This window comes from Lactuca virosa, chromosome 2 (assembly GCF_052849685.1).
Source record: "Lactuca virosa cultivar CGN04683 chromosome 2, Lactuca_virosa_CGN04683_v6, whole genome shotgun sequence".
Lineage (NCBI taxonomy): Eukaryota > Viridiplantae > Streptophyta > Magnoliopsida > Asterales > Asteraceae > Lactuca > Lactuca virosa.
This window is the reverse complement of record NC_136427.1, coordinates 242267526-242279395: the sequence shown is the minus strand read 5'-3', so window position 1 is coordinate 242279395 and position 11870 is coordinate 242267526. Positions and strand designations below refer to the sequence as shown.

The window sequence follows — 11870 nt, the reverse complement described above, 5'->3', positions numbered from 1 at the left end:
GTGTATTTGGGTTTGGGACTTTACCAGCCATGCAAAGGCTAAAAGTCATGAACTTTATGGAGTATGAGCCTTTAAGGAGTCTAGATATGAGAGTATAGCTATGGTCTTGGCGGGTTAAGACCAATAGAGTGGAAAAAGAAAGTTTAGACGTACGACGAGCGTAAATCTAGTATGCCCGCGTACTGAACAAGTGTCCCCGATGGCCCGATCTGGATTCATGCGTACGCTGAGCTTACCAAGGGAGGTACGTCACGCGTAACCTTGATGTGGGCTTTTTGGGCTAAAACCCACATTGGGGCTTAAGTGTTGGGCCTAGATTTTTGGGCCTATTGTGCTGGAGATTTTGATCAGAGGGATATTGGGTATGTCTTGGACCTTTGTGTTGGACTTTCCATTTGGACTTAAGTTTAAGAGTTGGGCCTTGGGAGAGCCCATTTAGTATTGGGCCTTGGTGGGCCTAATGGGCTTGATTTAATTGTGGGTCGAGTAGTGAGCTATCTTTAGACCTAATGAGTGAGGTTTGGTCTTAAAATTGTGGGTTTGGCTCAGTGTTAGAGATCGGTCTGCATCAACAACAATTATGGGAGTTGTTCATCATCCGAGGTGAGTCTTCTCACTATACTTACCTTGAGTGGTAATTTTGTGTGACCGGAGGGTCTTGTATGTTCATATTGAGCTATGTTATTATGTGTTGTACTAAGTTAGAATCGGAGGGTCCAAACCGAGATGTAAGACCGGAGGGTCTTCACTGAGATACAAGACTCGAGGGTCCACCCCGACCTGTGAGACCGGAGGGTCCTCACTGAGACACATGACCGGAGGGTCCACACCGAGACGCATGACCGGAGGGTCCGTGCCGAGCTATAGCTATGAGAGGCTTATTATTTATGTATGTGGTATTTTGGGGAACTCACTAAGCTTCGTGCTTACCGTGTTATGTGATATGTGTTTCAGGTACTTCTCAGGATCGCGGGAAGGCGCCGACTTGATTGTACATACCTGTTCGAGATTATGTTTGAGGATTCTGGGATATTATCAGTTGTTGTGTTGATTTGTGTTTTGACAATTGATACATTGTGGTTTTGAGAAAATATGATAATGAGTTTTATGTGATTTAAAAACGAAAAATTTGTTTGAAAATTTACGGTGTTACAAGTTGGTATCAGAGCCTTGGTTTGAGGGATTCGGATGTACCTTCGGGTGTGTCTGGACTCAAACTGACGATTTGAGAAAAAATTTCAAAAAGAAATGGTTTTTTCAAAATGAGAATGACATTTAAGAGAAAAACGAGTTGGAGCAGTGTGTACAATCAGCCAGAGCCCGAACGGTGATTTCCCAAAATACCCTTACTTATTTGTGTTATGAGATATTCATGAGATATTATGGGTGCATGCAAGAGGATAGGCTAGGTAATTCATATCTTAGGGCTAGAGTTGCCTGATTTGTGATGCCTTAGCATAGGGAATGCTATTGATTGATATTATCTGCTATTTGCTCTGTGTATGTGCTGAGTAAGAGTACCTATCAAGAATCTTTTAGAGAGAGCTTTGAGTAGAGGAGTAATCTAGGAGATATACTAGATGTGCATTTGAGGAATCTTCTGAAAGAGTAGTGAGATACCCATGAGAGGTAGGGTTGCCTGAGTTCGGTAATGCCTTTTTGAGTTCCGAATAGAGCGAGCGGAGTGGTTTGCTAGAGTGGTTTTCTGTGTTGATGGAGGTGATTCGATGCTGGAATGCTGCTTGCTTTATGCTTTGTGGAACTCTTGATGGTAGGAGACAACTACTAAGTGAATATGACGATATTCAGGAGGTAGATGGCTGACATCATGAGGAGTTCTTTAGCAGCTGATGGCAGAGAAGTGTGAGAACCTAGGGAGTGACTTTAGTCAGATGAGTATGCTGACAGAGGAGAGTATTCGCTGGAGAGCGAACATGTGTAACGAGATTGGTGATCGAGAAGGTTAAGCAACTACTTAGGAAATCTGAAACGATCCGTGTGGAAAGTATGGGTAGATGTGGCAGGTAGTATGGGCCCGTACTACTGAAATAAGAGGGACCCATACTCGAAACAGGGAGAATTCCAGAGATCCTAAATAGCAGGTTAAGGGGAGATAACATGGTTCGGGTACCATGATTCGTAGCAGAGTGTGTTCCATCTTTCCAGTTATCCATCAATGGGTATTCATTCAGAGATTGGATGTGGTAATTTGTGGGGCCATAGGGACATGTCGGTTGAGCTTCAACAAAGTGTACCTTGCGAGGAAAATTGAGTTTAGATCCCAAGGAGTTCGACAGGCGAGCTATCAATTAGAGTCATGGGACTTGAGGAAAAATGGAGATGATACGTTGTGGAGGATTGCGGTCTGGGTTGAGTGATCGGCCGATGATTGAAATGTCATTTTCTGTGATGAGAATTTCACTAGTTCCGCTCTTGTGTGGAGCAAAAGAGATAACGAGCTTCCGGTTCCAGGGTTTGGAGGTAACACAGAGGAGTAGCATATGATTGCGATATTTTCGCCAGAGTAAATATATATATATATATATATATATATATATATATATATATATATATTGTTGCGAGGTATTTCTCATACCGTGAGAAAGAGTCATCAGTGGGGACTTAGATGGGTGAGGACAAGGAGATGCCTTAGTTGAGTAAGGCATACTTTTAGCAACAGTTCCAGGTGATCACGAGGAGCATACCGGGGCGATGGCCCTCGTCGCCTACATTGTGTATCAACTGTGAGAGTGAGGTTTCTTGCTTCTATGATAATTTCCGTGATGAAATGTTGGTTGAGGAATCGGAGACGAAGTGTGTGACAATGAATTATTTCCAGATTGCGAGTCGTGACTAATTCGGGACCTTTGGGACATCCGACGGTGCGTCAGTATGGGATTTCAGGACGACTAAGACGCAATCACAGTATGAGAATTCCGAGGTTTTCATATGGGGAATGGAATTATTTGGAGTTATCTGGTCATTATCTGGAAGGACATCGAGTGTTGCGTGTACGTTCCACGAGTCGGGAATAGTACGTCTGGTGAGCCAGTCTGAAGTGTGGCCTGTTGGTATGTCAATGGACAATTGTTCGAACCCTAAGTGGGGGAGAACTGAGTATTCTGTAGGAAGGTTCCTCAATCTGATGTGGAACAGAAGTTTGGGTTATGGGGATCTGCGGTCCGAATATATGAGACTTGGGGCTATTAGTGGACAAGGCAAGGTATAGAGTGAGATGATGCATGTAGTACGTATTCATGAGAGAATGAGTTGTCCACGACAAGTATCTGTTGGTCATGGATTCTTCGGGTTTGAAAATGTTTGAGTTAGAGGCGGTTGGTTCGTTGAGGTCAAGTTTCGATTGTTGAGATTTGCTAGTTTAATGTACAGATTGTTATCTATACTCCGGGAAGGGCAGCAGTTGAATTGTCAATCAACTTCAGAATCGGTATGAGTAGTTTCGCGTGGGATTGATCAGTAGAGTGTGGGATTTCGGATTGTCGTCGACGCATTCTCAGTCACCGACGATTTCTCCATACTTCAAGTTCTGAGTTGGAGAGCTTCAAAGGTTCCGAGTGGTGTAAGCTGAATATCTGAGGTAGTGGCAAGCTAGCGTGAGATTCTGTGATGGTGCACCGAGGTATCTGAGTATGATGCCCTAAATTGTTGGATTACTTTGAGACTCGTGTTTGTTAGACGGAAAGTGAAGCATTGAGCGACTATTGTTCCAGTGGGAACCCAACAGCTAATTGTCATCGGACGGGGTTGTCCATGAATGTGGATTATATTGAGAGAAAGTGCTTTGTGCGGCGATTGTCGTAAGGGGTAGTGATGCTTAATCTGGGTGGATGTGTGCATCAATCTATGTTGGACCGAGGAGCATGAGTTAGTGAACTCAGCATGGTGAAGACTTGATGAGGAAATTATGGGGTGATAAGGGAGTGAGTGGATCCGGGTGGGAGTGATCACCTAGGACAAACGGGGAAAAACCGTGGGATGAGCCCACAGCGAGTGAGAGGGTGTTGTAAGACTACGGGGAGCCGTAGCATACACGAGACTGTGAGAAAGAGTATCGTATGACTGCATAGAGCCGTAGCATACATGAGACAGTGAGAGAGCGTTGTAAAACTGCGGGGAGCTGTAGTATTCACTAGTCAGAGCGTGACGCGAAGGGGTTCTTAGGCTTTGGTAGCCTTGCCAATTTAGTCTTTGGGAACCTGGTGGCCGGACCACGGGCGAGACTGGGGTCTCCGTGATGGTCGGGGACCGTTATATCGCGATTTAAGGGAGGGTTGTCGTTAATCGGAAGGGATTGGAGAAGTAATGTATACGGAAATTCGGGGGTCTCGGGTTTTGAGTTGAGTATCATATTGGATATGAGTGGTTCCAATTCTGCTGTTGAACCAGACTATCGGGTTTGAGTTTGGCTCTCTTTGAGAATTGGGTAGGCAGAATGAGATTCCAGATTTTCAGATGGATTTCATTTTGAGTGGTAATGGTTTCCATATGATGTTTTTAGACCTGAGTGGGTCGGTTTGTTGGTTGGGAAGGACCACGAGACGCATACAACTAGTAAGTGGTAGACGACAGAGGTCGGAGGTGAGGCGACATCAGATGGGTTGAAGTATTCGCTTGAGGTAAAGCGAACTTCGTGACTTTGTGTGTCATATGATGGGATGAGATAGCTATTGTGAGAAGGAGGATTGTAAAGTCATTTTATTGGGTGTGCAAGGGGTAGCCCTTGGAGGTTCAACCGTTGGGTAGGGAGCTGAACTGCTACTCAGAGTTGGAATTGTTTTATCCGAGTCTGTTAGTCGATGAACGATTATCAGGGTGGTATTATGGATGGGCGGTCTGTCGGGGAGACAGACCATTATAGTTTCCAGTTCTGGGGAGTTAGAGCGGGTACTTCAACGGCAAAGGGGTCCGTCCTTCTTCGGGTTGGGAATTTCTATTTGGTTTCAGATGTCTTGGGAGAGGTATCGTTGAATGTTATGAGATTTTACGGTTGTGCTTCTCGGGTTATTTGTTTCGATCTATGTGAAGATAAAGAACGATTTCGAGGGAGAAATCTAATTTAAGTGGGGGAGAATTGTAACATCCTGTTCCAGATTGTTTTGTGATTTAAGGCTCGTGGGCCTTAATCCGAGTATGAGAAGGTTTTAAGGGTTTGAAGTAGAAAGGTTTAGGCCCTTTTCGGATGTGGGTAAGGTAGGTTGTGTGATAAAAGAGTTCGGTTTGTGCTTTAGAGCCCAAATGTATTGTTAAAGGCAATGGTTCGGGCTTTTCATGAATTTTGGATCTGAGTTTGAGTGGGCTTCAGGAGGAATAAAGTTGATAGAAGTGTAGGGCTTCTCGTTACCTTTTCGTGGATATAAGGATCGTCAGAAACGGATTTATAACGAAGAAGTTATGACCTTCGGAAGTTTCGTGGTTTCAGGCTTAGCCGAATACGCGGGGAATACATAAAGCGTATGCTGGGCGTACTAGTGAAGAAGGCGGTATACCGGGCGTACTGACCAGGATGGTCGCGAATGTTCTTCGGAGTACTCTGGGCGTACCATATGTACGTTGGGCGTACGCCAATCAGACCTGAACCCTATTTTAGGGTCTTGGACCCTATTTAAGCTCCTTATCTCATAACCTAACCCTAATATCTTCAGCCTCCATCTCTCTAAACCCTAGAAATCGACCCTAATCCTCCATTTGATTGATTCTTGAGCTTTTTGGTGTTTTAGTGAAGTTTTGGTGCTTATTGTGGAAGGAGTTCCTTGAGGAACCATTGCTTGGCTTGAAGCTTGTGGATCCAAGCCCTAATCATATTGATCTAGCTCCAGAAAGCATAAAGTTTGAATCTTGGTGTATTTCTCATGTGGATCTAGTGGGGTGATGACTTGTTATGTCTGTCCATTAAAGAAGAAGAATCCTTGAAAGAGAATATTGAGCATCTAGCTTTTGGATCTGAGTCATACACTTGTTGGTGCATCTTCCAGAGGTATCAAGTTCGAAACTTGCTTATTGTTGTGTTAGTTCTTGTTTTGAGTCCATTTTTAGGATCTTATGTCCCAAGCTTGGAAATTTATGAGTTTGATGAACTCCATAGTATAATACTTGTCCTTTTAGATGCTTTTAGTTGTTTGGAGTCATAAAATGAGATCTTAGTCGTCAAGATCTCTCCATGCATGAGATATGAGCATTTTTGGTAGTAAAGAGTGAGTGTATTTGGGTTTGGGACTTTATCAGCCATACAAAGGCTTAAAGTCATGAACTTTATGGAGTATGAGCCTTTAGGGAGTCCAGATCTGAGAGTATAGCTATGGTCTTAACGGGTTAAGACCAAGAGAGTGGAAAAAGAAAGTTTGGACGTACGCCGAGCGTAAATCTAGTACGCCCGCGTACTGAACAAGTGTCCCCGATGTCCCGATCTGGATTTGTGCGTACGCTGAGCGTACCAAGGGAGGTACGTCGCGTGTAACCTTGCTGTGGGCTTTTTGGGCTAAAACCCACATTGGGCCTTAAGTGTTGGGCCTGGATTTTTGGGCCTATTGTGCTGGAGATTTTGATAAGTGGAATATTGGGTATGTCTTGGACCTTTGTGTTGGACTTGCCATTTGGACTTAAGTTTAAGAGTTGGGCCTTGGGAGAGCCCATTTAGTATTGGGCCTTGGTGGTCCCAATGGGCTTGAGTTAATTGTGGGCCGGGTAGTGAGATATCTTTAGACCTAATGAGCGAGGTTTGTTCTTAGATCTTAATTGGGTTAATTGTGGGTTTGGCTCAGTGTTAGAGACCGGTGTTCAGCAGCAACAATTATGGGAGCTGTTCATCATCCAAGGTGAGTCTTCTTACTATACTTACCTTGAGTGATAATTTTGTGTGGCCGGAGGGTCTTGTATGTTCATATTGAGCTATGTGATATTATGCATTTGTCTTTGTGATATATGCTATGTTATTCTGTGTTGTACTGAGTTAGGACCGGAGGGTCCAAATCGAGTTGTGAGACCGAAGGGTCTTCACTGAGATATAGGACTCGAGGGTCCACCCCGAGCCGTGAGACCGGAGGGTCCTCACTGAGACACATGACCGGAGGGTCCACACTGAGACGCATGACCGGAGGGTCCGTGCCGAGCTATAGCCACGAGAGGCTTATTATTTGTGTATGTGGTATTTTGGGGAACTCACTAAGCTTCGTACTTACCGTGTTATGTGATATGTGTTTCAGGTACTTCTGAGGATTGCAGGAAGGCGCCGACTTGATTGTACACACCTGTTCGAGATTATGTTTGAGGATTCTGGGATATTATCAGTTGTTGTGTTGATTTCTGTTTTGACAATTGATACATTGTGGTTTTGAGAAAATATGATAATGAGTTTTATGTGATTTACAAACGATTTTTTTTTTGAAAATTTACGGTGTTACACAAAGACCCTAAAAGCACACACTAGAATACGCATACACCCTATTCTCACTTCCTAGAGAAAGGCTAGACATTCCTCAACTGGCCGACTGACCCCACGTGACTTATCCATGAAACTTCCACCAACCCTGCAACACTCGTGTATGCTAATCATACATAGCACTGGATCCTATAGACAATCGAATACCTAATTCAACCCTAAGTCCTTCATTAGACAAGAACATGAAATAAGGCTAAACCAAATATTCTCATGCTATAAAATGTTACTTATGTACAACTATGATGCATACACTAAGCAACTACAATAATGATGTCAATTCAATACAAGAAGAAAACCTAGGCTATTAGGCATTAATTATCAGTCAATTCTATCATACAGTTCCTGAAGATCCCTAGCCTATCACTAGCATGCTGTTCTACCATAAACATAATAGCAAATAACAGTGTGGGTAATTTGGGGTATACTTTCTTGCTCCGGCTGATTGTACGCATCGCATCCTTCCTTGTTTACTTTTAAAAACAATGTTTGGAAAATTAGTTAAAAAAAACTTTTGTAGTTCCTTAGTTTGAGTTTGGATTAACACGAATGCTCATCCAATGCACTCAAACCAAGGCTATGAGACCAATTTGTAACACTAAAAAATCACAAAAAATTATTTTTTTTGAAAATCAACCATTCATCAACAATGTTTACAAAACAATCATTGTTTTCAAAGTATTATTTCAAATCATAGTTTTTCCCCAAGACCTAGTGACAAAACAGGAAGCTTTGTACGATCACACCTTCGCCTTCCCACGATTCTCGGAAGTACTTGAAACCACAAACTAAAACTGTAAGTCAAAGCTTAGTGAGTTCTCCCAAAGTACCACCACACAAGCATATAATCAAACAGACAATGGGTCCACAACCTCATGGTTGGATTACCCATGTCCCACAACCTTACGGTTGGAATGTCCAATACATAACGGGTCCATAACCTCCTGGTTGGATTACCCCTGGCCCACAACCTTCCGGTTGGAATGCCCTGGCCCATAACCTCCTGGTTGGTCAAAATCAACAAGTCAACCGAGTCAACCCAACCGAGTCAACTCAATCGAGTCAACACAGGGCTTGTACGAGGGGCGTACTCCGGATGTATGCGGGGCATACTCGCTGTCCGATACGTCGGGGCCAATCTGCGTACGCGTAACGTACCCTTCGGTATGCCCATCGTACGCAACAGTCCCTTTCTTAATCTATTACGAGCTTATTTCTCCGACTTAACACATCCAAATACAGATCCAAGGCTAAAATGCCACTAAGAGTCATAAAGTTTCCGACTTTATGACTTTTCATGTTCATTAAGTGCTTAATACACAAAATCTCAACATCTTAATGCCTTAAGACCTTCTATAGCATGCATGGAGTAAAACTAAGCATCAAGATCACATTTTTATGACTCAAGACCCATCATAAGGTCTGAAAGGATGAATTATTTGGTTAAGAGCATGCCATGCTCAAGAATCACCATATTTGGTACCAAAAGTGCCCTAAATGAAGACATGGCTAGATCTACAAGATAAAGTGATCAAGTTAGGAACTTTTTATCTCCTGGAGGTAGCTAGCAAAGTGATAATCTCAGATCCAAGTTCCAAGCTTCAAGCTCTTCTCACCACCACCTTCTTCTTCTTATTCTTCTTCTTATTCAAGAATGTCACAAAACACAAAGATAAGCTCAAGATGCACTCTTCTCACTTAGGGTTAGCTTGGGAGTCGTTTTTCTCAGATGGAGGCTGGTAAGGGAATGATAGATAAGAGATAATTATGCTTAAATATGGACAAAACCCTAAAAATCAGGGTTTGAAGTTCCACCACGTACGCCTTGCGTACGCGGTGTACGCCCAACGTACTAGGGTCCACCCTGCGTACGCGGTGTACGCCCGACGTACTAGGGTCCGCCCCAGTACGCCTAGCATACACAACATACGCTCAACGTACTACCTCCTGACCAAAATTACCAAAATGCCACTATGGGCCATTCTTGCAATCCTTTCAAACCCAAAGGTCAAAATGCATTGTTCTTTCATACTCAATGCTAAAACTGAAAATACTCCATCATCGGGATGTTATAATGTCGCACTGACCCCTATATAAAATGGGATTAGCCTTTCCATATATGTTTGTCAACATGTTTTGTCTTGCGGTGGGCTTGTCATGATGAGAAATGAAGCAACAATATCTCCCCATGAGTTACTCCTAACTTGTTGTGATTCCATTTTACATAGTTAAGTCCACTTACTACTACTTATCCAAACTCCAACGATTAAGCAAACACCACATTATCACTCGTGTTGCCCCCTTAGATTCCAAGAACAACCGAACTAGATGGGACAATATTCATTTTATTTTTGCCCGATAAGTACAACGATATTTCTGATCATGACAATATAATACCTTCACAAATCATCCCATAACGCTTGCTTAATGCTGTAATTGACATTTTTGAGTAAACCATAGCGTTGATATAATGTGTTTGAAAAAAACACATATAAGTCCGTTACGTTGAATAATTACAAAATAGAATACATGAATTAATAGCCAGTAAAAATATCTTCATTTTGTTGGAGTTAAATAGTAAATCCTTTTGAAAAATAGAAAAAAGAGAAAAGAGTCCGTGGGCTGGGCCCGGATCCAGTTATGTCGAAACCCGTATCGAGACCATATGCGAGCAGGTTTCAAGTTTCATTGCTACTAAAAGCCCTAAATACAAGAAGAAGGGTTGGGAGTTTGGATTTTGGAAGAAGCCATGGCAGAGCTGAATAGCAACGAAGAACCACATGTATTGCCGTCCAAGCGAAAGCAAACTGCCACAGACGCAGATGTCGAGTCCACAAAGAAGCACCAAGTAGAGAGTTGTGCCGTTAAAGACGCCTCCGCTGCCGCCGAAGAGAAAGTTATCAACGACAATGGAGAGGAAGAGGAAGAGGAAGAGGAAGACTATGACGGAGAAGACGATGTCGATTCGGAAGACGAAGAAGATGATGACGACGAAGACGAAGACGAAGTTGAACATTCCAACGGCGGAGCTGAAATTGATCGGAAGGGGAAAGGGATAATGAAGGATGATAAGGGTAAAGGAAAGCTGATCGAAGAGTCCGAAGAAGACGACTCTTCCGATGATGACGGCGCGAGTGAATCAGACGGTGATGATGATGATCTTTCCGATGATCCGTTGGCGGAGGTCGATTTGGATAACATTCTTCCTTCAAGGACACGGCGTCGTACGGCTCCTCCGGGGTTGCGCATTTCTAATGATAAGTTCTCCAACGATAAGGACAACGATGCCTAAGCTTCAAGGAGGTTAGCTTAGTTGCCGCTTCAAGAATCCACCTTATTTTTTTTTTAAACTTAGAACCGTATTTGCCGACGTTAAGGTTTTACAAGCAATGCTGCTACTGTTGAAGAGTGAACACATTTCTGTGGTGTAAGAAATATTAAGGTCGTCTAGGGTTTGAATATGCTGTCGTATTAATATCAATTGAGCTGCCATTGATAAGTCTTGCTTTACTTGATTTCTGGAATCTTTTAAGTTACTCTCACAATTAGAAGGCTAGTTATGGCAGAGCTCCTAAATGCACAAATGAAAGAAACTGAAATGGGATTAAGCTGCAGTAGTTTTGCTCTACACTTCTACTCTTAAGATCATATTTGGCTATCTTTATTTAGCTCTTTGATAGTTCTCGATTGAAATCAAATACACAGTGTTAATCAGAATGACTTCACTTCACCATCATGATTTTCAATCTCATTCACTCTTCATGTCCTTTGGAATATTCATTTTCATTTTCATTTTCATGGTCAAATCTTGATTTTGGTTTGGAGTTATGAAGTATCATCTTCAAAAGATCTCCATACATTACATGGACATCTTCATGCATGAACATTATGATTTGTTACGAAATTAAGAATTATCTTTGAATCCATAGTCTGTTTCGTTTTTAGTAATTGAAGTGAAGCGAGGGAAGAGTTTATGAGTAGTAGTGTATGTGTTTTCAACACTCATAACATTACATGTTGTGATGTGGGCTATCAGTATCTTGTCTACAGGACTACATGGCATAGGACATAGGTAATTAAGGAGCCGAACTATCCAATTTGAGTCAAAGCATTTGAATAAAAGTATTACATTTAATATAAATGTCTTGTTTTTTTAATTGTCATCTTCATCATCTTTTGTACTTGTGGCTTGAGCTATTTCTTGTTCAAGTTTTTCATTTTATATGTATTCCATGATTTCCATCTTCTTGTCATGGCTCTCCAGTGTTAAGCATATGCATAGTTCTACTGAGTGGAGATTGGACTGCAAGTCTTGTTATTTGCAACTATACTGCACAAAATATGAAAGTCCAGATCACGAAAAACTGCAAGTTGAACACATAATTTAACAAGAATTGAAGAAAAGATGACATTTTTA

The 11870-nt window shown here is 42.3% G+C and overlaps 1 protein-coding gene across 1 annotated transcript; it reads left to right on the top strand.

The window, feature by feature from the left end:
- Positions 1-10149: 10149 nt before the first annotated feature.
- On the top strand, positions 10150-10952 carry LOC145160639 (nucleolin). The gene has a single exon (XM_079079919.1). The coding sequence runs from the start codon at positions 10203-10205 to the stop codon at positions 10743-10745; it is 543 nt and encodes a 180-aa protein (XP_078936045.1). The 5' UTR covers positions 10150-10202; the 3' UTR covers positions 10746-10952.
- The last annotated feature ends 918 nt before the right edge of the window (positions 10953-11870 follow it).

Excerpts from the sequence above, each read along its gene's own strand:
- LOC145160639 (XM_079079919.1), top strand. The coding sequence starts at position 10,203 with ATGGCAGAGCTGAATAGCAACGAAGAACCACATGTATTGCCGTCCAAG.